Source organism: Mycena indigotica (assembly GCF_014461135.1).
Source record: "Mycena indigotica strain 171206Taipei chromosome Unknown Mind.scaff0008, whole genome shotgun sequence".
NCBI classification, from domain to species: domain Eukaryota; kingdom Fungi; phylum Basidiomycota; class Agaricomycetes; order Agaricales; family Mycenaceae; genus Mycena; species Mycena indigotica.
Genome location: NW_023503007.1, coordinates 4,781,929 through 4,808,178, shown reverse-complemented (window position 1 = coordinate 4,808,178; position 26,250 = coordinate 4,781,929). Strand labels below are relative to the sequence as shown.

Genomic DNA, 26,250 nt, shown 5'->3' with positions numbered 1-26,250 from the left:
TCTCTTTGGATCCTCCCCTGCTAGGTCGGTCCCTCCGTGTATTTCCGTAGCTTTTATTCACACTTTGGATCCTCCCCTGCTAGGCTTTCGTCGGAGTCTCCAGGGTTGCCCTTACAAATAGGGTCAACCCAAAGTGATCATTCCTGACACTTGTTCCTACTAGAAGTAATGTATGAACCACCATATATAATAGATAATATATGATATTCATCAGAAGTAGGGGTAACTCAGACTAGAATTAGTACTATGACTGAGTACATGGACTGAGAACATAGCTGTGATCATCCACCTTACTATAGTTGAATATTCTATGACTATAATATAGTATAGTCATAATATAATATAATATATTCAAACATAATCATATTCAAGTGATCTACTAAGGGCATAATATATTCATAATATTCTGAATATATTCAATATTTAATCAACCATAAGATAATTCTGGCCAGCACTAGTTAAAGTCTCTCCCCTGGATGGGCGCCACGAGAAGGCGTCCCCATCCGTCGTTCCCTTTGTGTGGACGTGCAGTCATAGAAACCTATGCCTGGCTTCCCTCAATCAACCATGACTGGCGTCGCCCCGCCGTCGTACAACGAAGCTACGGCCCTGCTGCCCACGGAGGCGGACGTGCTCTGGTGTGTCGCGTCCCTCCTCTGACTCCTTCTAACTTGCACATATGCAGTGTCCTACATCGTCCCCAGCAAGACGCCCTCTCCAAACTGCATACCCCTCAGCGCGATCCCTTCCCCACGCACTGTTGCCGTCCTGAAACGGTGCATCGCCAGCATCGAAGGGCTGCCGCCGCAAGCGGGCCTCTATTCCCGCGAAGATTCAAGACGATGCCGACCCACTGCCAGAGACGCAGCGCATCGGGGGCGAGTTGGGCTCGCTGGCGCAGCCGTATATCGTTCTCCTGCCGCCTACGGAATATTGTGCGCCTTACTTTGCCTCGTTATTTTGTGCTGAGGACAGCGTTGCAGGCTACTATCGACTCTATACCGCCACTGGCGAGGATACCTCGACGAGTGGGCTTGCGGAGGACGACGGGCCGTCCCTGGGCCGCATCCCATGGGACATTATCAGTCCCAATTCCAGACACAATAGTGTCATATGCTCCGCCCTCGCCGCAGCGATCGCCAGCCTCGAGGAGAAACCGCATTATACATCCGCGGAAATGTATAGTATACCTCACTGCAGGCGGAGGAGGCGTTGGCCGCCGATGCTGTACTTCCGCGGCGGGGTATTGGACAGAGTAAAGACACGGCTGTGGTGCTCGTTGCGGTGAAACCCAGTGCCCCAGCTGAAGATCGCAGCGGGAATTCATGGCGGGAACTGTTGGCGCCAGTCGCTTTTGCAGCTCTGCAAGCTATCAACGGTTACTCCGATGGCGTCAGTACCAAGCACCGTCGATGAACCCCGGACCTGTGCTTACAATTCACTGCTATGATTCAACTGTGTTTGTTATCGTACATGACTTCGACTTCTGGACAAGTGCTTCATTCCAAGACTTGTTGCGTCTCCACTTCACTCCCGCTCTGCTGGCGCATGAACTTGTTCCCGCCGACGCGCGCAGCGCCCCAGTTGTTCTCCAACGTCGAGCTCGTCGTGAGCACCCACTGCGTCATAATGACGTCCTCCCACTCACTCGCCCCGGCGAAGAACTGCCCGCTCCACACCGCCGTCGAGTGCGCATTGCGGTCGCTGTTCTGGTACGCCACGGCCCACCCGAGCGTGATGCCCGTCGAGTTCGCCTCGCCCGGGGGTGCGGTGTCGAAGCGCCCCGCGAGCGCGTAGCTGTTCTGTGCGTTGCCGACGGCCGAGTTGTACCAACCATTGAGCCATCCGGACGGGTGCGCGGTGAGGTTCATCGTCGACATCAGCTCGTTGACCCACATCCCCGAGAGGTGCACGTGCGCGGGGGCGAGCATGGTGGTGGTTCTAGCGGGACAGTTGCGTGATGGGGCAAGGAGTAGCGGCGGGAGAACGCACGACAATGGTAAACGGATCTGATGCGAAGTTTGGAGCGAAAGTTAGGAAGCGAGCAAGAGGACCTTACTCGCTCGCTGTCTTATACCCCGCTAATGAGCCTACGGACGTGCACGGACCATCGAGCGAAGCCACTAGCACACGTGCGATGGCAACAAAGCTGATACTGGCGGCTTCCGGAATCCGAGACGGTCGGACTCTGCGTCGAGAGGCACATGGGACAGTCTTTTCCCTGGTAGCATGCATGGACTAAGGGGCCCCAGCCGGCTTCCGGACGGAGCCAAAAGTTGGGCCCTTGGCCGCCACCCGCCTTCCCGAACAAGCGGACATAGCGCCGGCGCCGACTTTTCCCCTCGTTGCGGGCGAGGTCGCGTCGCAGCGCAGCCGCCCGGCGCTGACGCGTATCGTCGTTGCTTGATGAATATAACACAGAAACGGCTATTACCATGGTGACCCAGGCGAGCGGCCTTAAATACTTACTCTTCTTCACTGAGGCCATGCGGCCCCCAATGCCGCCACCACGCGCCGCTCTCGATATACTTCCGCTCGAGCTCTGGGACATCGTTATTGCGTCACTGGTCGACCCCCTGGTGCTGGCGCATGTGTCCCAGGCGCTGAACGAGCGGTGCGTCCGGGCCGCATCGGAGCGGGCAAGCGAACGGCCCGTCGAATGGGCCCGGGTGCGGACAGGCCAGCTCGACTACGGACGGGACGTACTGCGCGCTGTGGCCCACTACGTCCCCCTGGAAGCCCTGCCGCTCACAGACTTGTCGGTCGAGCTCATCGTCCCGCAGAGCATATCTCTGACTCCCCAACTCGGCGCACAGCTGTTCGAGCTGTACCACATCGTGAGCCATGCGCCGCGGCTGCACCGGCTCACGGTCCGTTTTGACGCTGAGGTCAGATGGTCTAACAATGGCTGGCAACACATCTTTGTTAACCGGGCCATGAAGACGCTCTGTGCCATCCTGGCGCGCGCGGCGGCACGTGCGCCGGGCCCCGTGATCGTGGACATTCGCAAGCCGAGGCTCAGCGGAAAGCCCGCAGTGCCGTTCACGTGCAGGCCGACGGACATCGCCGAGTGGGAGCTCGACAACGCGACGAGCCGCTTCAATCCGCCCGGCCGCTGGACCCCACGACGCCTACTCCAGCCGAAGCGCCTCCAGGTGGCCGATGGCTCCACCCTCACGCGCTGCCACGACGGCACTGTGGCCCTCGCGCCGAGTGTCCATCCGTTTGGCATCATTTGCTGGGCTCGAGTCCACGCAGGGTCCCACCGCTGCAGCCTTCTCGCGCTACACGAGCACAATCCAAATGACGAAGGCCTCACACACCTTGGGGAAAGCACTCAGCGCCTTTTCGGAATGCCGCTACACAACGTGCTTCGGAAGCACAGCCACCTGTTGGTGCCCGAAGCTCGCCTCTATGGAGAATCAATGGAATGAATTGAATATATTTGAACTTGAATATTGCTTAAATAACATGAATTTCCAAATTAAGAACATTGTTGCTGACTATAGAATGGTACACCCCTATAGCCTTCTTAAATATCTCTTGTTAGTATATGTTGAGTGCAACCCAAGTCACTAACATTTGTAATTATTTCTTGATTATTTCTTGATTTGTGGGCAATTTGAGAATATTTACTTCTAAATAACCTTAAGAACAACTTGTAAGTTGTTCACAGTACTGGGTGCAAGACATGACTTACAGCTCTGCATCCCACTTAGGATTGGTCATATTTTACAGCTTTTCTTACCAATTTAGGACTTTAACAGCAGTACCCAAAAATGGAAGTGACAAGTGTGGAGCAAATCAAGTGTTAAAAGCTAATGTCAAACATGTGCATACATTCACACGACATCTGCTGAATATAAGAGTAATAATGGGGTGTGTCAATGCCAACTTGAAGAGGAAAACAGCACTTGAATATCCCGGTATGGGCAGTATTAACTATTTAGTTTTCATTTACATAGGTAAACTAAACGGAAATGGTACAAAAATTTAGTAAATGTTTATTACCATTTAAAAACAGTTAAAAATGGGAACATGATAATATAAAACAATCAACAATTTCATGGTACGGACTTGAGTTTATCAGGTTTATTTAACTGCATTTTCTCAGTTATAATGCTGTTCTAGATGGGCATGTAGGTCAAGATTCATTGTCTTTGATTTATTTGATGCTAAATCATGTGATGGATTCCTTCAAGAGGAAGCCCATAAATGCAACAACTATTCATAGTCATGTGGAATGTATATCCTACACTAGTATTGCTAGCCAACCAGGGGCTAGATAAGGTAGTTGGTAGTCGGGCAGAGCTCTATATATGCATTTCGGTTTGTTGATGGCCACGCGTGACTCTGTGTGACTGACGCGTCTCTGCCTCGACGCGCTTCATCCGTCCAACCACCGCCGCTTTCCCACCATGACACGCTTCTATGTAGACGGCGCCGACCTTCCTAACGCGAAGATCCCGGCCCCCTATCCCGCAGGATATGACTTCTTGCAGCACTCGGAAGGCACGAAGGACGTAGGGCCGCCTCTGCGGCCTCTCTACACTTACGGAGACGACGAGATCACACTGTGCGCGACAAATAAAGACCTCTACGCGGCTTTTGGGGCCGTGCCCACTGCTTTTGCAATGCTCGTGGCAGAGAGGACTTCCGAGCTCTCGCGTGTGAACAAGCAGGAAAAACATTCGCTTGAGCACTCCCTCATCCCGCTCTCCAAAGGTCTTCGTTCACAATCCAACATCATTATCCCTCGGCCAATCATTGCTGCCTTCGCCTACCGTGAACCTGTCGTGTTATATGCTCTAACGGACTCCCGCCTCAGCCAGTTTGCCACCAATCCATCGTTGATCCCTACCAAAAATGTCAACCTCGATAATCATAACATGGCAATCTTCGACAATGATGTCTTCCTTCGCGCTATTAAGGCCGACAGTACTACTTTCTCAAGCACCACCTTCCCTGGCGGCGCTTCCGAACTCTTCGAGGCCATCGACACTTTTGTTAAGATCTCCGCCTATGTCGCACCAGAAACAATGTCGCCGGGCAGCGCGCTGAAGCTCGCTCCGGGTGTCAAAGCACACTTTGACTTCATGTGCAGCCTCAAGGAGTCCGGGAAGTTTATCACGCTGTGGTTTCCCTGGTCCTGGACCAAAATCCAGGAAATATGGTGTGGAGATAAGTCCTTCGTGCAACTCCAGCACGATACCTTTGCAACCTTGTACGAAACTCGCCTGCTGGACCGCGTCAACACGGCTCCTGTTATTCCCGCGAAACGGCCCCAACCCGACCAACAGCCACAAGAGCGGCGCTTCAACTGGAGGGAGCGCGAGCGTGATACCGGCCAGACAGAGGAGGGCTCTCATCATCGCGAACGGGCTGACTATCGTCAACAGGGCCGAGATTCTGATAGACCCCGCGACAGGGATGACCGCTATGGCCCCCGCAACCACCGGGACGACACTTATCGTCCCCGACAGCCAGACGACGAGCGACAACAGCGGTTTTTTCGAGAGGACCACCCCGGATACCGTGGACAGCAAGAACTGCTCCTCTGCCTCATATGCAGCGGGCCGCACAGATACCTGGAGCACCCCCCCGACGTCAACCGAGACAAGAGGGACCGCCCCTTCTTCACGGAGCGCTGGGAAGGCCGACTCTGGACAGTGTAGGGTGCTGTGAGTAATTCAAAAAGAATTACTCACCGCTGTTTCGAAACCGGTTTCGAAACAGGCCCGTTTCGAAACTGTTTCGAAACCAGGCGGCTTGATGAGGTAAGTCGCCGCCGGCCAGTGACAGCCTGACGGGGCCGATGACAGAGGGGCCGGCTCAGTGAGCGAGCTGCACATAAATGCCATCCAGCATATCAGAACACATGCTTAAGGGCCACACATGTGTCTGCAGCTACTGCTGCGGTTCCGGGAGCACGATTCACATGCCAGACACATGTCCGGGCATCCCGGATATGTCACGTGCCTGTTTCGAACCCACGGTCGGGCTGCGGACATTTCAAAACTCACACCTGTTTCGAAACCGTTTCGAAACAGGTTTCAAAACAGGTTCAACTCACAGCACCCTAGGACAGTGTCCGCCCCACGCAGCTTCAGCGAGCGCCAATGCATTTGCATAGGGTTCAACCTTTCCCGCAGCCGCCGGTGCGAGTACAGACACGAGGGGACACTTGATATCTGCTCTCGCTGTGGCAGTTCGGAACACGGTTGCCGCAACCATTGAGGGGCCACCACCTCCATCCACACGCTCATTACCCGACGCTCTTTACTGCTCCACTGCCCCAACTTATCCGGACCACTCCGATTCCCTCATATCCCGCCCTCGCCCTCCCTCCTACTCCGAGGACGATGATAAAATATTCCGTCACACGCCAACACCTTACAGCATTGACGCGTTTGAGCGCACTCAACGACTTAGGCATCACTCATGAATTCCCGCAACTTTTACACAACCTTCGCCACGGATTTCCCATCGGCGACATGCCAGCTCTCTCCTCAACCCACATTATCCCCAACCACAAGTCCATGCTGAAATATCCGGACGCTGTTCAAGAGTACGTGTCTAAAGAGCTCTCGAAAGGCCGATGCTCGGGCCCTTTCTCAAAAACCGATGTTGAACGGATTCTTCGCGGCCCATTTGTCAGCTCCCCGCTTCTTGTCTCAGCAAGCTCTCAAGGCCCTGGTCTTCCGGAGAAGTTGCGAGTTTGTCGGAACCTTTCAAAAGGCGACACGAAGAACGGGCTCCCGGCCCTCAACACATTCGTCGACAAGGACCTTTTCCCGACTTGTTTTGATTTCGCATATCAGGTCGAAGAAGTGGTGAGTATTGCTTTATTTCCTTCCCTTCCTTCCCTCTTTCCACTCGTCGACACGGTGTCCTAGTCACGCACATTTACGTGTTGTGTAAGCAACCTAGCACCTCGGCCTATCAAACCGTCTAGGCACGCGCATTTACGTGTTGTGCAAGCGACCTAGATCGTCATTTGCCATGCATCTAGACACGCGCATTTACGCGTTGTGTGAGCAACCTAGATCAGCTATTCTTCTTCATTCAAGGCTCGCATCAAGTCAAGAATCTAACCAACCACCCAGATCGCAAATGTACCCGACGGCACCCTTGCCTGCGCGTTCGACCTCCAGTCTTTCCATCGAACTGTCCCGGTCCACCCCCTCCACAAGCCCTACCTCGTTTTCGAATCCGGCGGGCATTTTTACATCGACCACGCCCACCCCTTCGGTCTTTCCACGGCGAGCAGCAACGCAGGCCAAGCTGGCGGTGCTTTAGTGAGAATATGGGATCTGCGACTGGGTAAAAACGGCAAAACCATGCGCTACGAGGACGACATACCGGTTTTCCGCTTTCCGAGCCCACTCACACATCACGACGTCCTTAACCTTGTCGACGACCTTCATGCTCCCTGGCATCCAGTCAAATCCGGCTCCGAGTTCACCCCGTCGATTGTTTTTATTGGCTTCCTTTGGGATATCGCCAACTGGACTGTCTCCCTGCCAGAAGAGAAACGAATCAAGTACCGACACCGCGTCAAAGATTTCCTCACACAAAAAACCGTCTCCTTGCATGACGTCCAACGGATTCATGGCACCCTCGTCCACATCTCCTTTGTACATCGCGACGGCGCTTCCCGCCTTCCCGCCATCTCCTCGCTGATGCACGGCTACAAAAACAGTTTTATGCTCCGACACGTCTCAAAGGTAGCCCGTACCGCGTTGGAATGGTGGTTAACCCGGCTCGATGACCCATCCGCGCACCCGGCCCATCCACCCCCTGCCCCTGTTGCAAGATCTCGGCCTCTTTGTTGATGCATCGACTTCGTGGGGTATCGGTATCATCATCGGTGACCGCTGGTTCGCCCTCAGATTGCGGGAGAACTGGAGGCGAGCCGGCTTGCACCTGCGTGATATATGCTGGCTCGAAGCGGTTGCTCTCGAGGTCCTGATTCTTTTTCTTGCCAATCTCGGCCTTGCAAACACGCATTTGAAGATGCATTCAGACAATTTTGGTGCAATCGGCGCCCATTCAAAGGGTCGCAGCTCCAACGCAGAGCTCAACCTCTGCGTACGCCGCTCATATGAAGTTTTACTTACTCATAACATCACCCCATCAATTCACTACATCAGCTCAGTAAATAATCCTGTAAGGGCAACCCCGGAGGCCTGAGATCAAGGTCCTAGCAGGGGAGGATCCAAAGAGTGAATAGAAGTAAGCAAATACAAGTGAGGCTGACCTAGCAGGGGAGGATCCAAAGAGAAGAAACTCTAAGGGTCCGCCTGCTAGGTAGCGGAACTATATACTGCGCTCTTGACGCGCCAAGGTTGATCGTTGCTCCGTGCAGTATGCCTGCGCCATGTCGCAGGCCAGGTCCCAGGGGGATCGCCAGGCGGGGCGGCGATGCGCCTGACGGAGGCGGTGATGCGATCACCGGAGTCGGAACCGGAGTCGGACCGGAATCGGGATCGTCTCCGAGGGGCCGAAAGGGAGGTTCCCCTGACATCACCCCCCCCTTTGAATGCGGCGTCCCGACGCATAGACCGGAACGGAATCGAGTCGAAGGTTGCGGAGGCGATGTGCCGTGGTTTGCCAGGGTACTTACGGTAGAACTCCGCGATTTTGTCCGGGGCGAAGACGCGGTCGAAGCGGACCCACTGGTCGTGCGACGCGTCGTAGCCTTTCCATCTGACGAAGTAATTCAGCCGTTTATACCTCACCCTTGCGTCCAAGATCTCCTCTACTTCCCACTCCGGGACTCCGTCCTCGAGGTCCGGAGGGGGCTGGTCGTAGCCGGGGGCGTCCGTCGAAGGGGTCGTCTTGGGCGAGCTCAAGCTTGACGACGGGGAAGACCGGGTGGAGCTTCGAGTAGCGGGAGGGAGGTCGAGCTTGTAGGCACCTTTGCTGATCTCCGCGACTATCTTGAACGGACCGAGGCGGCGGTGGGAGAACTTCTCCGAGGGGCGAGTCGTCCTGATGTCAGAGGCATCCAGCCAAACACGGTCGCCAACCTTGAACTCCGGAGACGGAGTGCGTCTCCGGTCGTAGTAGCGCTTATACTCTTCCTTGGCCTTAGTGAGCGCGGCCTTGGCTTCGGCAACCCCAGTGGCAATTCGGTCGCGGAACTCGTTCACAGACTCCATAGCGGAACGGGCTCCGGGTTCAAAGCCCATGCGCGGAAGCCGTCCCGTGTCCGTCATGAAGGGGACTTGCTGCGTGGATGAGTGGACGTGGTTGTTGTAAGCGAACTCCGCGGCCGGAATCAGCTCATCCCAGTCGTCCTGCTGATAGTTGGTGAAGATCCGCAGGTACTGCTCCAACTCCTGGTTGACGCGCTCTGTCTGACCGTCCGTTTGCGGATGATACGCGGTGGACGTGGCTGGCTTGATGCCGATTAGACGCCAGAGTTCTCGGGTGAAGTCCGCGATGAACTGTGAGCCACGGTCGGAGACGTACTTCTCCGGAGTCCCGTGATGGCGCCAGACATTCCGGTAGTAGAGGCGGGCTGCTCCTACTGCGTCGACCGTGGTATGGCACTCGGAGAAGTGGGCTCGCTTCCCAAGGGTGTCCACGACGACCATGATCGCGTCGTACCCATGGGCCTCGGGAGCTCGACAATGAAGTCGACGGAGACGGTATGCCAGCGCTCCGGGGGTGTTTCCGTCGGGTGTAGCTCTCCGTGGGGCAGTCTCCGGGCGCCTTGGTGCGACAGCACAAGTCGCAGGTCGCGACGTACCGGCCGATATGGCGAGACATCTGAGGCCACCAGTAGTTCCGGGAGACCAACTCCAAGGTCTTGAAGCGACCGGCATGTCCGGCGACTCGAGTGTCATGGCAGAGCTCGATGATGCGCCTCCGGAGGTCCTTGTCCTTGGGCACGACAATCTTCCCACGGAAGTGGAGAAGACCACCGGAGACGGCCCACTCGTCGGAGCGTGAGGAGCGGGGGCCTCGAGCTTGACCTTGGACCTTTAGGAGTTGCCGGGCCGCTAGTGCGACGGGCTCCTCCAGGTCAGGCTCACCGGAGAGGGCATCGCGAATGTCGCGAAGAAGTTCGGACCCGGGACCGGAAACGGAAACACCTTCGAGAGCGCGGACATGGAAGAGTTCGGGCCGCAGAAGGACGACGTCCGGAGTTGTCGGAATCGATTCCGTGGTCGGGTCTCCGAGAGAGGGCGTCAGGTCGGCCCATGTCGCGACCGGGCTTGTGGTGCAGCGTGAAGTCGAACCGGGAGAGGTAGAGGGACCAGCGGGCCTGTCTCCGGTTGAGGTGCTGCGTCTTCCTGAAGTACTCCAAATTCTTATGGTCAGTCCAAATCTCGACGGGATGCGCGGCACCCTCGAGGAAGTGTCTATACTCCTCGAGTGCGCGGATGATCGCGAGCATCTCCTTGTCGTGGATTTCGTAGTTGCGCTGGACATCATTTAAGCTTTTGGAATAGAATGCTACAGGGTGCCACTTCCCGTCCGGGGCGGATTGTGAAAGAACCGCCCCGTCGCATAATCAGAGCTGTCCGCCTCGAGTCGGAAAGGCCGTGCGTCGTCCGGAATCGCCAGGACCGGTTCCGAGGTGACCGCGTCCTTGATCGCTTGGAACGCGGAGGCCTCCGCGTCGCCCCAAGTCCATTGCTGGTCCTTCTTGGTGAGCGCAAAGAGAGGACGCGCGAGGGCCGAGAAGTCGCGAATGAACCTGCGGTAGAAATTAGCGAACCCAAGGAACTGCTGAACATCCTTCTTGTTTTCCGGAGTCGGCCAGGCGGAGACGCCTGCGACCTTGACGGGGTCCATTTCGACGTGGTTGTGGGAGATGATGACTCCGAGGTATTCGATTGACGATTTTTCGAAGTCGCACTTCTCCGCTCGGAGGTACAACTTATGCTCTCGGAGTCGGCGCAAGACCTCCTGGACGATCTGTCGGTGTTTCCGGAGGTCGGAATGGGCGATCAGGATGTCGTCCAGGTAGATCATGACGTCTCCGGAAAGGATGAGGTCCTGGAAAATGTCATTCATCATCGTTTGGAACGTCGCGGGAGAGTTTGTCAGGCCGGGTACATCACCAAGGGCTCGAACAGGCCTCGGTTAGTCCGGAAAGCTGCCTTCCACTCATCACCTTCTTTGATCCGGACGTTGTTGAAGCCCCAACGAACGTCGAGTTTGGTGAAGTAACGAGCGCCTTTGAGCCGGTTGATGAGGTCGTTGATCAGCGGAAGGGGGTACCGGTTTTTGACGGTCATCGCGTTGAGGGCCCGATAGTCCTGGACAAAGCGGAGTCCGCCGTCCTTGTTCTTGACGAAGAAGACCGGAGACGCCATCGGAGACTTGGAGGGGCGAATCCGGCCCGTCGACAGCCCTTCCTCGATGAACGCGTCGAGCTCGCGTTGCTCAAGGGGCGAGATGGGGTACACCTTGCAGTTGGCCGGCTTAGCGTCGGGGACGAGTTCGATGGCGTGGTCCCAGGTTCTCCCGTTCCGGGAGCGTGTCGAAAGACTCCTTGTTGAAGACGTCCTGGAACTCTTTAGCCCAGTCCGGGATCTCGGAGGGCGGGGGGAGCGGAGTTCCTGGCGAAGGCTTCAGCCAGGCGCTGCGAGACAGTACTGCCAGCGCGTATCTCCTCCGAGGGACGGAACGAGGTGTAGAAGATGCGGTCACCATCTTCAAGCTGACCATCGTCATCGTCGTCGTCAGAGTCCGGCGTCAGATCAGGCAGGCCGGAGTCGTCGCCGGAGACGGAATCGTCTCCGTCATCAGACCCAGAAAGGTCCATGGCGCAGACCGAGGGGAACGGGCCGGAGCGGAGTCGCTTCTGGAGCAGCCGGAGTCGCCGTAGCTCAGTCCGTTCAACGCGTTCTTCCTCGCGGCAAGTGGAGCAGCCGCGGGGGCACCGCGTCATCTTGACCTCCTTGGTTTCCCAATCGATCTCTGGGTTATGCTTCCGCAGCCAAGAGTACCCCAGGATGAGGTCTTGTTTACCGAGATGGGTGACGGCGAGTTGAACGCGCTCGGAATGGCCTTTGTAGCGTAGGACCAAGTCCGCGATCTGGTTGATGGAGCCAGCATCATTCGGAGTGCCATCGACGTTGAAGACCGGAATCGGCTGCGCCAGGGTGCGGACCGGAATGCCATTCCGAGCGGCGTGGTTCGTGTCGATGAAGTCGGAGGTGGCACCACAGTCAACAAGCCCAGAAAGGGAGAGCTTCAACGCACTGGTGGTGGACTCTAGCTCCAACGGGAGGTGGAGGGAGTTTACTCCGGGGAGGCAGCGACAGTGTACTGCTTGGGCAATTTCTTTTCCCAGGCAGTGAGGCGGCGAAGGACGACGACCGGAGTCGCGGGCGGAGTCGGAGACGGAGTCGAAATGGGGGCAGGGGAGGGTATGTCTTTCGTTTCAGGCTCGTTGTAGGGCAAAGGAATTGATTCGTCATACAAACAAGCGAAACGATTTATGGACGCGAACGAGGGCACACCAGTCACTCGTCAGCGGGGACAAAATCCTCTCCGGCCATCGACTCCGCAGCTGTCTCCGGCAGCGCAGCTGTGTCCGAGTAGCGGGCGATCAACTCCGCTAACATCTCGTCACCGAGTTGTTGGATCACCTCGTCGAGGATGTCCATTGAGCGGACGTCCGCGGGGAGGGGGCAATCCCGGGCGAGATGGTTTGGGTCGCCGCACCTGAAGCAGGCGCGACGAGGGGCACCCCGAGCCCTAGTGCGATCCAACTCCATGGGGACGGGAGCTGGAGGCGCCGGAGCGGGGCGCGGGCCGCGGGTGGCACGACCGGAGCCACCGGGCGGAAAAGGGCCGGAGCCGGGATGCGGTTGACCGGAAACGGAGTCCGAATCAAACCGCCAGGCGTCTTGGGGGCGGCTGACTTGATCAGCTTGGCCCGGACCAGGGCCTCGTATTGACGGAAGGCCCGGGTGCGCCAGCTAAGGTAGTCCCGGAGGTCCGGGGGGTCGTTCGAGGACGTGATTCCGTTGTTGATCAAGGGGTCAAGTCCGTGGCGGAACTTGGTCACCTTGACCAACGCGTCTTCGAATCCGGCGAGGTCCATCAGGTCCTCGAAGTCGTCGGTGTACTGGTAGACATCCTTTGTGCCCATGTGATAGGCGGAAGTCTCCAGTTTGGAGAGAGCATGATCTTGCTCGTTCTCCTCGACGAACCGGAGTCGAAACTCGGAAACGAACGAGCCCCAGGACGGAAACGGAAACGGGGCTTTGCTTCCGTGGCGCTCCGCCCATTGCTGAGCGGGTCCTTCTGCCATAAACGACATGGCATAGCGGACGGCCTTTTCCTCACTCGCCTCTCCGTTGACCACAAAGGCCTCAGGGGCAAGGCGGGCGTAGGTGCGGACCGCGTAAAGGAACGCGGCCGCGTTTCGATCGCCGTTGAAGGTGAACGGAGGGTTTGGTCGCAAGACCAATTTTGAGGCGAGGTTGATGTCGCCAAAGAGGGCTTCGAATCGCCCTGAACCGGAGTCGGAGTCGGAATCGACGTCTCCGGGGTGGTGTTGTTTGGGGTCCGCCAGCAGTATTAGCGGCGGCAGCGGCAGCGGAAGCCTGGGTGGTGAGAAGAGTAAGGGCCTCAGTTAGGCGGTCGATTTTCGCCTCGAGTGCATCCAGCCGAGTGTCAGCGTCAGGAGTAGCTCCGGAAGGCATGACAGGTGCGGGGACGACAGGAGTGACAGAGGAGGAGGGGACAAGTGGTAGGGGCGGTGACGAGGGCGGAACGGACTCGTATTCCGAGCCTGAGTCAGCGCCGAACCTAGCAATCTTGTCCGGTTGATCCCGTAGAGAGTTTCTTCTGCTGTAAGGGCAACCCCGGAGGCCTGAGATCAAGGTCCTAGCAGGGGAGGATCCAAAGAGTGAATAGAAGTAAGCAAATACAAGTGAGGCTGACCTAGCAGGGGAGGATCCAAAGAGAAGAAACTCTAAGGGTCCGCCTGCTAGGTAGCGGAACTATATACTGCGCTCTTGACGCGCCAAGGTTGATCGTTGCTCCGTGCAGTATGCCTGCGCCATGTCGCAGGCCAGGTCCCAGGGGGATCGCCAGGCGGGGGCGGCGATGCGCCTGACGGAGGCGGTGATGCGATCACCGGAGTCGGAACCGGAGTCGGACCGGAATCGGGATCGTCTCCGAGGGGCCGAAAGGGAGGTTCCCCTGACAAATCCTGCAGACCCGATTTCGCGCGGTATCTTACCGTCACTAACTAGAAAACTCGCATGTAACTTCACGTTTCCTCCAGACATCATGTCGTCGCTCACCACTCAATTGTAATATTCGTACCCCTGTCTAACGCATCACGAGGTCGTGTCAATGCCTGCCTCATACTCTAACCTAATCTCCAAGAGCTCGCAAGTGCCCACGTATGCTCTCCACTCCATCCTCTCAAAGAACCAAGAAACTGGGCAGCTCCCCGCTGCCCCTGTGCAAACCGACAAACCTCGTACTGGCCTCGTCTCTCAAAACTCCAGAGCACTCGCGAGCTTACGGGTCAGAATGACCAGCCAACCCAGCTCCGAGCCCTCGGCACCTCCAGCACAATCACTTCCCGCAGGTCCGTCTCCGCACGACACCTCAACCCCAGAGATAGGTGCTTTACATCTCCTGCCGGCCTCACACCCCAACGATAACCATGCAGCAACTCGTAACGTACGGCTAGCTGCCATCGCCCACTCTTTCGGCACATCGAAACCTTGTCGCGCTAAGCTCGGGAATAACATCCGTCCATCCCCGTATCGGCCTCCCGTCCCCGCTACCCATCGCTTCCTCGCATGGTGCACACCATTCAGCACTTCACAGCAATCATATCGTGCCCATATTCTGCTCGAAGACCAAGCCCTCGCGCTGGCAGAGATCAACAATGGGGTCACGGAGAACACTCTATCGACTTATGCTGCTGGGCCCCTGCAATTCACTCAGTGGTGTGATGATAGGAATATCCCCGAAGAGTTTCGCATGCCGGCGGACCCCTTCTTGCTTGCTTGCTTCATCTCCTCAGCCGCCGGTAAAACTTCAGGCTCTTGCGCCAAGAACTGGCTTAACAGGCTCGCCTACTGGCACCACATCAACCTTGCGCCTTGGCACGGTGACGTGGAATGTGTATCCAAAGTTGTTCGCTCAGTGGCCAAGAAAGGCACGGAGTTCAAACGCCCACCGCGGGGTCCGGTCCCCCTCGAGCATTTATGCGCACTCCGACAACGACTTGTCATTTCAAGACCCCGCGACGTGGCATTCTGGGCCCTCGCTTTGTGCTGCTTCTGGGGCTGTCATCGACTGGGAGAGCTCACCCTGGAGACAAAGAAGTCCTTCAAGGCCATTCACGACGTCTCACGTTCGACAACCATCTCGCGTTCACAACAGGCAGGCCGTGATGTGGTGTCTTTGCATCTCCCATGGACGAAGACAACTGGTACTCGAGACCTGTGCCCTGTTAAAGCCCTCGATAACCACCTGCACATAAACCACTCCCCGGACCATAACACTCCATTCTTCGCTTACTGCGACGGCAACTGCTGGTCCCCGACAATCAAAACCGACTTCCTCGTTTTCATTTCTTCCATATTCTGAGATTCTGCGTTGGACCAAGTTTTCGGTCACAGTTTTCGCATTGGTGGCTCCGTCCATCTCCTCTGCCTTGGTGTTGAACCAGAGATAGTGATGAAGATCGGAGGGTGGTCTTCCACCTGTTTCCTCATTTATTGGCGTCGTCTGGAGACAGTTATCCCCGTGGCGTTGGTTCACGCTTGGTCAGCCAGCCTCACTTCCTTTGCCAAGAGACACAAACTGGCAGAAGATATTTCCAGCGAAATCGATGTTGTACCCTCACATTGACTTACATAAGAATAAGATTATTTTACACTGCGCTTTCCTGCTCCGACAGGGTGTCCGACATAGCGGCCGTCGGACGCGCTTCGCTGGTCGCAGCGCTCCGTGTGGGTTGTCCGACGCCCACTTCTTGCCGTCCACACCCTTTCCGCGTCGTGTGAGGCCACCGCCAGTGCGAGATGCCTCCCATCAGTCTCGGCTCTGCGGGCCGCTTTTAGGACATTTTCCGCGCGGTTTTCGGCCTCACCCAGACAAATTGCCCCCAAACGTATATATTTCTAGTCAAGATACAGACGGCTCAAGTGACTGCTCTCTGACAGAGCCCGACTACCACTACCTTATGCATTTGGTAGCCAGACATATTCCTAGGAGTGACATATTTACAGGGAGTGGCACGGATATACCTTTGGGTATGTGGGACTCTATCTGTATCTGTATCCATGTTGGCTGTGTACCCATATCCATGGATAAAGATATACTGAATATATTTATATAGAAGTTCTATCAAGGTAGTATAAAAATGTTTTCATGCCTATGGGCCGAATCACCAATGTTAGCGAAACATGTAGTCAGAGACAATTGATAATTGATACACGTAGGTGATAATGGATTTAGGGTTCAGTTCAGTTCGTGCAACAACACCCAAATATCAAACAATACTCCAAGTCAGTTGATTGAGTCTTCTCTTAGAATAAGAGAAGATAAGATAACAAAAACAGTAAAGTTACTGTGAATAGAAAATAGAAATGGTAATCTTGGTATAACCTCAGATTCAAGGCTTTCTCCGTATAACCTCAGAGTAAGGCCTCTGTTTAACCCCAGAGTCCAGGCTTCTCCGTATAACCTCAGAGCAAGGCTTCTGTTAACCTGAGACTCCGACGAAAGCCTAGCAGGGGAGGATCCAAAGCGTGAATAAAAACTATGGAGATACACGGAGGGTGTTAAGTGCCGTGTCGACCAAAGGACCGGAGACAGAGTCGGAGTCGGAAACGAAGTCAAAGTCGGAGAGCACTTGGGGGCGGAACACCACAGAAGGATGTTTGGGTGACCGGGGCTTCCAGTTGACCAAGATGAGACAAGTGTAAGGGCAACCCCGGAGGCCTGAGATCAAGGTCCTAGCAGGGGAGGATCCAAAGAGTGAATAGAAGTAAGCAAATACAAGTGAGGCTGACCTAGCAGGGGAGGATCCAAAGAGAAGAAACTCTAAGGGTCTGCCTGCTAGGTAGCGGAACTATATACTGCGCTCTTGACGCGCCAAGGTTGATCGTTGCTCCGTGCAGTATGCCTGCGCCATGTCGCAGGCCAGGTCCCAGGGGGATCGCCAGGCGGGGGCGGCGATGCGCCTGACGGAGGCGGTGATGCGATCGCCGGAGTCGGAACCGGAGTCGGACCGGAATCGGAATCGTCTCCGAGGGGCCGAAAGGGAGGTTCCCCTGACAACAAGAAGATAAGAGCACAGTCAAGATGACGCTGGGAGATAGAGACCGGCAACGTTAATTTACAAACTGAAGTATGTAGTAATGCATCAAAGTATTTATAGCTCTTATATCCCGTGCATCTTCGGACGCTCCGAGGTTATCCTTGGAGCGCAACAGGGTTTTTACGCGATGAAGGTATCTGAGCGTTTCCCTTCAAACAGTTAATCTGCACGCAGACTCCCTCAGACCTGTACGGACCCTCTGACCATCAACTCGGATCTTTACCCATTTGGACTTGTGTTTGTTTACTTATATCCTTTAGGCGTTCACCTTGTTTCCTTTGCCTCGTGTATGGGGCATGAGTCTTAACCACGTATAGGAAGGTGCGGCCGTGTTTGCAATCTCCGTTAGTTTCGCCTCAAGTGCGTCCATGTGCGCGTCAGCGTCCGGAGCAGCTCCGGTAAATATAGCGGGCATAAAGACGACAAGAGCAGAGGAGGAGGGGTCAAGTGGCAGGGGCAGTGACGAGGGGGGTACGGACTTGTACTCTGAGCCTGAATCAGCGCCAAACCTAGAAAGAGGCTCGTTTGATTGTGTTGTCCATATGAAGGAGTTGAGACTTTTTAAGATGCTGAAATATCATAGAAACCCCATGGCTTGAGTTTCTCATTTCCGTCGTGGTGCCAAAAGAGCATTAGCGCCACAAACACGATAGACACGGCGCTTAATGACCCCATACCAGCTACGGTAGCTCTCAGCATGAGATAGAAGATAAAAATGACTCTCACCGCATGAACATCCCAATGGGATCAACACATTGAAGACTTTCTTTAACTTGGCCGGTTTGATGCCACCGTCATCATCCTTGTCGTGTTGCTGCCGTCAAGAGTCAAGAGATTTGCACAGCGACTCCGTCACGCGTCTTCCTGATGGGCTTTCGGTTGCAGCCAACAACTTGGATGTTGCAACCAACAACTAATTCAAATGTTGTAATGGGAGGATAGAAAGTTGCAGCAAATAAGTTGTGAGTTGTTAGTGAAGATAGAAAGTTGAATCCATTCTTTTGGAAGTTGTTCTCACTTTTAGCATGTTAAAAAAGACAATTCAAAGTTGTACAAAAAAAAGGGGGAAAAAAAGTTAAAACTTGCAAAAAACTTATGATACAGTATACCGCCCATATCATTACATACAACTTTCCAAAATGCAAATTTTTCTTGAGTACAACTTTTTTGGGGGGTACCACTAGCCAGTTGAACAACTTTTCCAAGTCCAACTTTACTTCTGCATGCAGGTTATCTGAATAACTTGGACTTTTTTGGCCAGTCATCACTGATATCATCTGTGTCTAATTTGCAAAGCTGTATCTAAAAACTCTAAAAGCACAAGTTATACCTCCAAAAAGTTGTATCCAGTTTGAAACATGTATCAAATACTTCTTTTGCAGTATGTCTCAGCAGTGATGCGCTTGATGGAGGCGGTGATACAATCATTGGAATCGGAATTGGACTGGCATCAGGATTGGAATTGGAAGCGGCAGGCTGAAAGGGAAGTTCCCCTGAAAATCTCTATAACACAGTATAGACTTATATTTACACTGCATTTATTGATAAATTTGGCTACAACTGACCAGAACAATACATAATTATCCCTGCTACTAGTATAAAATGTTTTCAACTTTAAAAAGTTTGCATTCTTGGATTATTGTTCTGGTGTTTATTAGTGCAATGGTGCCAGTGTTTGCCTTTTTTGTATATTATGTTATAACTATACTATATTATAGTCACAGAATACTCAAATACAGTATAGTAAGGTGTGTTGAAGAAAAGAGAGAAGAACCAAAATATATTATGGACAGTTCAGACGCTATAAACTTCGATTTCATTGAAGGTATTAGAGGAACTTGGACATTTAGGGGTATATTATGTTATAACTATACTATATTATAGTCACAGAATACTCAAATACAGTATAGTAAGGTGTGTTGAAGAAAAGAGAGAAGAACCAAAATATATTATGGACAGTTCAGACGCTATAAAATTCGATTTCATTGAAGGTATTAGAGGAACTTGGACATTTAGGGCGCCAAGCGGCTGCAAGAATCACGCCGCCGGCCGTTTTGCCGCAAGAGCGGGCATTGGGCAATTTAACCGCGAAGTGATCGGCGGTGGGAGCGTGGGCCCTGGCTTGCTGCGTTGCGGTGGAGATTCGACGGCAGACAGGCTCTGGGCCTTGGCAAGTAAGTAGAAGCTGCGTGGCTCGCCGGCCGCGTTGCGAGCGAAATTTTGCCCGTGTGCGCAAGGTGGCCGTGCAGGCGTGGGTCGCAGCACAGCGCCAGCGCGCCTGAGGTCCGCGCCTGAGGTCCGCGCCTGAGGTCCGCGCCTGCGTTAAGCACTCGCCGCCGCTACGTGTCGCCATCACTGAGCTTGTTGCCATCTCCCGCTGCCATCATCTGTGATTGACAGCTGTCGCGGGCCTCTTCTCCCGCCACCATGTACAGACGCAATCCTATATGAGGCCGCCCTCTCCAGGACGGCGGGCATTCTCCCCGGCAGCGCCACCCTTCACTTCCTCCTCGTCTCTTCTCGCTCGGCCGTGCCCTGCGTCTTCTCTAACACCGTCTTTCCGACACCGAATTTTCTACCACCATGCGTGTCTCCGTCGCCTTTGTGTGCACTATGCTCTTCGCGCTGCAGAGTTGGGCAGCCCCGATCCCGCAATTCCCGGACGCGGTGCGTGTTCGTGGAGAGGCAATGTGCAGGGCTGGCTGACACGTGGCAATGGTAGGACCTCGCTGGCCGCCCAGGGAGACTGGGTGATGGGCCACAAGGGCCAGGGTTTGGCGTACGGCTTCCGCTCTCATGCCCCCACGCTCGCTGATTCGTTCTAGCCCCAGGATGGCGCACGGCAAGGCCCGCCTGGCTTCGGCGTGCGTTCTCTTTGCCACTAGTACCCAATCGCTGACGAGTTCTTGCCACAGGCTGGAGGGCCGCTAAACCCCGCCGGTGGGCCGCAGGGCCCCGGTGTACGTGCTCGTCTCTCCAGGCTATTTCAGCGCTGACCAACCGCAGGCTGCTGGGCGTCAAGGGCCCGCAGGCGGCCGTCAAGGCCCAGCCGGTCCCGGAGTAAGCTGTTTATGCCTCACTTCTTTCCGTCGCTGATGTGTCGCGCTACAGGCTGCTGGGCCGCAAAACCAAGGAGCCGGTGGACGCTTTGGTCCCGGTGTACGTCTATTAGTCACCGTGGCTGTTTCGCGCTGACTTTGCACAGGGTGCAGGGCCCCAAGGCCCGGCTGGCCCCGGCGTGGGTCTTCCGTGTAAATTACCTTATCTTGGACTTATTCGTCGCAGGGTGCTGCAGGGCCCCAAGGCCCCGCAGGCGGCCGTCAAGGCCCGGCTGGCCCCGGAGTGCGTCTGCTCTTCACCGGTTTCTGTGTTCACTCACTGTTCACAGGGTGTAGGTCCCCAAGGCCCCGCAGGTGGGCAACAAGGCCCACCGGGCTTCGGTGTACGTGTTTTGTTCACCGCGGTAGCTATCATTCGCTGAGTTGTTGTAGGCTGCTGGCCAAGGCCCTCAAGGCTTCCCTGGCTTTGGCGTACGCTCACTGTGCCCTTTCGTTTCGCTCTTCGCTAACTTGTCCACAGGCCGCGGGCCCGCAAGGCCCCGCCGGCGGCCGTCAAGGTGCAGGTGGTCCCGGCGTGCGTTTTCTTCCCCTCCCGTTTTCTATCGGAAGGATGCTTACTGGATATAGGCCGCAGGCGCACAAGGACCCGCCGGTGGGCGTCAAGGCCCTGCTGTATGTTGTCTCTCCTTTATCCCCTTCCCCCGCTTACTCGCCCCGCAGGCTACCGGCTCGCAAAACCCCGGATTCGGCGGTGGACGCCAGAATCAGGCCGGGCCCGGTGTACGTGAGCGAGTCTGACTGCTGACTGAACTGACGCTTTGCATGGCCAGCGGCGCCCCGGTGTCCAGCCGCAGCCGGTTGCGTGAGTGGTCGGACGGTGGAGCGGTTAGCTGTAGGAATGTTGATAGGAACACGAGGGTATTTGACGATTTTGCAATCTTGGGTCCTGGTGTGAAGGGATGTGGTAAACTTGCCTGCCTGCCAGTGGCGAGTGGCGATACTGACGAGGACGCGGTAAGTACTTGCGGCGAGAAACTTTCATTAATCTTGTCAAACCTACACAATTCCGAACATGCACATGGCAGACAAGGCAACTCCCGTGAGGGCCGCACTGATCGGGTGTACGTACACCGTGTACGTGTATGTCACACTCATTCCTGGCTTGTCCTAAACGCCCACCATGGATACGATGCCGTCCGAGGTCCTCATCGTCGTTCTGGGATGTCTGCATCCGCGCACGCTATTTGCCTGCGCGCGCGTGTGTCGCCGATGGCACGGCCTCGTGATGGGGACGCCCGCGCTGGAGTACATACGGGAGCTGTGGCGCGACGGGCTGCTCGCTGGCAACGGCCACGGGCGCTCATCGGCGGAGAACCTGGCAAGGCTCCGGGAGCGCCGGGCCGCGTGGCGCACGCTCACGTGGAGCGAAAAGTACGTGGTGGAGATGGAGGGCCGCGACATGCAACTCTATCGCTCGCTGGTTATCAACGGGGGTGTCTTTGCTATGCACGACAAAGATTTTTGCGGGCGCCTGAATATGCTCCGGTTGGCGGAGCTGCCGAATGTGGATACAGCACTGGAAATACACGACATCGGGTCGTTCGCCGATGCGCACATATTCCAGATGGATGTGGGCCAAGATCTCCTGGTCTTGCTGCGGTTTTCCCCACATGGTGACGCCATATTATCCTTCCGTTCCTTGGCCCAGCCAACACTGCACCATCCTGCGGCTCAAAAGCCGGAGATTACTCTTCCCGGCGGGCGTGAGGATGAGACTTTAGGCTCACTCGATATCGTCGGCGACGTCGTGGCGGTTCATCTCTCTCAGTTTGACGAACCTCAGCTTCACATGCGAGTCGGCAAATGGTTGGCAGTCGTCGACTGGAGGGCGGGCGCCGTCTTGTTCTCGTGGGATCTCATCGCTGAACCAGACTGTTATGTGCTGGATTGTCGGCTGCTTACACCACGAGTACTGCTTCTGGCATGCCGCAGGCCGTATGGGGAGAGTGGGTACCTCAACGTATATTCTCTCCCAGACATCCTGCCAGTTCGGGCCGTAGACTTGGTTCCGGTGTGCATTGCGAGTCTGCATCTACCCCCGCTTTCAACAACTCAATGCGTGCTCGAGGTTATGCTTATCTGTTCGGGGGCATACGTGGGATGTCCAGCCCCCGACCTGCCCTATTACTGCGCCAACGACCGGCGAATCATAGAAATCGAACTCCAATACGAGCCGGGCGGCACGGCGCGGCTAATCCTCCACATCCGCACGATACTCGCATTGATTGCTGCGTGGGACGCCGGCGCGCCAGTCCAAAACATCCCCTGGGATGAATGGGGGCCACAGGCGACCCGCATGTTTGGATCAAGCTACCTCAAAGCGTGAGTCCGATTTCTCGAAAATCGCCGCCTCTGTAATCTTACGCATGTGTTTCACCGGCAGGTCCGTCCACGGGGAGCGAATGGTGCTCCCCCCTATCAACAACTATGCGGTGCAAATGCTGGACTTCAGTCTGCCGAGAACCAATCTGGATCACAGTGTTCATCCGGCTGGCTTGTCTGCTCCGAAATATCAAGTTGGCATGCTGGGAGGTTTTCACAACTTGAATGTCATTCATGCAGAGGGAATGTTGGCAGCCGCGGCGGCCTATAACAGCGACGGAGAGAGGGAACCTGAGGTGCTACACTGGCAGGATGCTCCATGCTGGTTCCAACCGCAGGTCAAGCTCACCGTCATGCATGACGATGGTTGTATACGCACATTTACGGCAGGGCTCTTTGAGCACCCGGTGCAGACATCATTGCCATGTCGTATAGTGACACGGGCCATTCATGCACCGTATGGAGATGACACTGTTGAGACCATTGACATACCTATGTTCGATGGGCAGTGGATTGTATGCTGTGACACGGATACGCAGGTGTGTAAACATGAACATTCTTTTCAACAGGAGCTGACCCAGGGCAGCCTAAGACGAAGGAAGTTATAGTGTTCCGGATGGGAGGGTAGGAAATTATTGCAGCTATTGTTTGTCTATTATCATAATTCAACTCTATACTTTCATCCTTTTCTTTGACTCAGGCTGGGAAATTTCAATTTGAATGCTAGAAGTGGTGTGACATTTGATACAAAAATATGAGTACAAATTATTTCCTGATTAAGAAGTTCTTGGCACTGCTTTTTTGGGACAGGATTCAAGTAAAAATAGTGGGACATGTGAAAAAATTCCGGATTTTATAATCATTGTGATGTGTGACATACGGACTGATTGAATACAACAGTATAAGAAGCTAACTTAATCCGGATCTAAGTCTTAAGTAGCCACATAGTGTGGCATATTATACTTGTCTACTGTATTCCGCAGGTCGTCTAATTTGGTATCCATAATACAGTACACATCTCAGTAGTTTTTCCCTTCATATATAAGTAAGCTAATTTCAAAACTTTAAAGTTTGGAAATATAAAAAACGGAAGGTTAGTTATCAAATGTAGGCAATAGCATGGGTATGTCATACCTCCGTGGGTATACAGGTACTGTACTATTTCGATTAATTGTTTGTGTTACAGGTTACGCGCGGTCCCAGCGCGGACACCTGCGGCCACCGTTATGCATTCAAATCTGATTTGCCATCAAATCCAGGCCTAAAAAGGCAATTTTCATTCTCCTTCATTAGGGGCCTGAATGGGGCTTTCAGTCTGATGGGGTCCTGATTGGACTACTGGCATCACGGCAAGGGGGTAAAAACATTTACAATTCCCTTACAGGAGGTCACCCTGTTGTTATCAACTCTGATATTGATATATTTTCACCCAGCAACTCTGGGAAAAACCTTGTGCAGATGCCATACTAATAACTATATCCATTACTCCTATATTACGCAGATGTCATGTGAATGTATGCACATATTTGGCACTAGCCTTAACAATTTATTTGCTTCCACATTTCCATTTTTGGGGTCACTGCTGGTCAAGGCGCAAATTGGAAACAAAAGCTGTACAATGTGACTAGCGATGGCCAAGTCCGGTTTGGTCTGGTTCTTGGCCATTTTTGGCCAAATGCTGGACCGCCAGTTCGGTTCAAAATCAGATTTGGCCAAACGTGAATGCCGAACGTGTAAGGGGAGCATGTGATGTGACAGCTGTGACAGATCACGTGACTGGTCCGTGCGCAGATAGCCCTGTACTTGAGTAGTTGGCCATGGGGCTGTTCCCCCGGCTTTGGTATCAACTAGGCACCTGGACCCTCATCCCCTGACAGCATACCAAAGCCTCTACATCGACTCTGGCACTCTTCTAGCCCCAGTTGATCCTCTCTATCTCCTATATTCGTCCTCACCCTACTGTGCAGCCTGTGCTTGCCTGCTCTTCTCCAATGACGACTCCTGGCGTCCCTGTTGACCTGTATTCGTACTGCCTGCTCCTGCAGAGCGAAATTACTCGCCTCACCGACCGTCTAGACCGCCTTGAGTATGGTACGCCTGCTCCACCCCCTGCTCCCCCTTCCCCTGGTCCTATGTTCCACGGTGTCTGGGATGGCAGTCTCTGGATTCTTTCAACAGTCCCGGCCCCTACCCCTGCCGTCATTGCTGCCGCCCACACTTCTATACCACTTGCCGAAACCTTCCCTCCTACTGCGCCTGATACTGTCACGCGCTTCTCTTGTACGCTTGTGGTGCCTGACTCGGCTGTCGGGCATATCGTGGGTCGTGGGCGGCAAGGGTCTCCACCAAGCTCACGACACTTCCGGTGCTCAGTTGCGCGCGTACTCTGATCGCGCTGCGCCTGGTGAGCGCCGGGTCTCTATCCGGGGAACCGACCAGCAAATCGGTGAAGCGCTTATTGCGCTTGGGAAACGGTTTATGCGCAAGCGTGTCCGTGCGAAGAAGCAACGTCAGCCACCGTCTGCTGAGGGACCTGCCCCCCTCCTCCTGCCGCGTCTGTGCCTGTACCACATGCCACGAAGATGGATGTCGACCGTGCCCCTCCGCACCGCTTGTCCACCGTGATCCACGCCCAGTCTCAGGTGCCCCTCTTCCCGTCTTCCCTACCCCGGCAGCCTGCTGCCGCCACTACCCAACCTATGCAGGCTGCGGCACCATCTCTTCCTACCCCCCAGCCTTACCCTACTCCCTTCGCACCCTCGGTGGTTATGGCCACTCCGTCGGCGCTGACCAGCGCGTCACCTACCCCGATCGGCTCTCCTATGCAGATCGACGTAGCTCACGCCCGGCCGCATAACCGGCAGACCGCCCGACGAGGGGGCGTACCTGCGCAGTCATCGCGCGTCATAGGCGACAACCTCTATTTCCCTGGCGATCCCGAATATGAGTTCGCAGAACCCTACACTCTGCCTATCCGTCGAGGCGACGGATCTTGAGGAGGGGTTGGTGTAAGGGGAGCATGTGATGTGACAGCTGTGACTGATCACGTGACTGGTCCGTGCGCAGATAGCCCTGTACTTAAGTAGTTGGCCGTGGGGCTGTTCCCCCGGCTTTGGTATCAACTAGGCACCTGGACCCTCATCCCCTGACAGAACGGTGGTTCGAACCGGCCCCAAACTGGCACTTTTTGGCCCAAAATGGCTGAACCTGGTCGAACCGAGGGCCAGGTTCGGTTCGGAAAGGGTATTTGCCAAACCTGAACACCGAACGCATGTTCAGTCCAGTCCGGTTCGGATTCGAACCGAAATCCTGAACCGGACCTGGCCATTGCTAAATGGGACCAATCTTAATTGGGATACAAAGCTGTACATGATATCCTGCACCCAGTACCATAAAAACATTATATCTAGGGCTGTTGACCATGCTGAAACCTAAGTGTATACTAAGTAGTGCTGTCCACAATTATATTATGCTAGAATATAT

At 54.8% G+C, this 26,250-nt stretch overlaps 4 protein-coding genes across 4 annotated transcripts; 3 read left to right on the top strand and 1 right to left on the bottom strand.

Annotated features, from left to right (window-relative positions):
- Positions 1-1,499: 1,499 nt before the first annotated feature.
- MIND_00987300 (Avidin family protein) lies at positions 1,500-1,931 on the bottom strand (the record flags this gene model as incomplete). The annotated part of the gene is made up of 1 exon (XM_037366478.1): positions 1,500-1,931. One exon carries the CDS (start codon positions 1,929-1,931, stop codon positions 1,500-1,502), a length of 432 nt encoding a protein of 143 aa, XP_037217890.1.
- Positions 1,932-2,435: 504 nt separating this feature from the next.
- MIND_00987200 (F-box domain-containing protein) lies at positions 2,436-3,434 on the top strand (the record flags this gene model as incomplete). Its single annotated transcript, XM_037366477.1, has 1 exon — positions 2,436-3,434. One exon carries the CDS (start codon positions 2,436-2,438, stop codon positions 3,432-3,434), a length of 999 nt encoding a protein of 332 aa, XP_037217889.1.
- Positions 3,435-6,539: 3,105 nt separating this feature from the next.
- MIND_00987100 (uncharacterized protein) lies at positions 6,540-7,835 on the top strand (the record flags this gene model as incomplete). Its single annotated transcript, XM_037366476.1, has 2 exons — positions 6,540-6,833; positions 7,107-7,835. The coding sequence occupies 2 exons, from the start codon at positions 6,540-6,542 to the stop codon at positions 7,833-7,835; spliced, it is 1,023 nt and encodes a 340-aa protein (XP_037217888.1).
- Positions 7,836-14,334: 6,499 nt separating this feature from the next.
- Positions 14,335-15,588, top strand: MIND_00987000 (uncharacterized protein; the record flags this gene model as incomplete). Its single annotated transcript, XM_037366475.1, has 1 exon — positions 14,335-15,588. The coding sequence occupies one exon, from the start codon at positions 14,335-14,337 to the stop codon at positions 15,586-15,588; it is 1,254 nt and encodes a 417-aa protein (XP_037217887.1).
- Between the last annotated feature and the right edge of the window lie 10,662 nt (positions 15,589-26,250).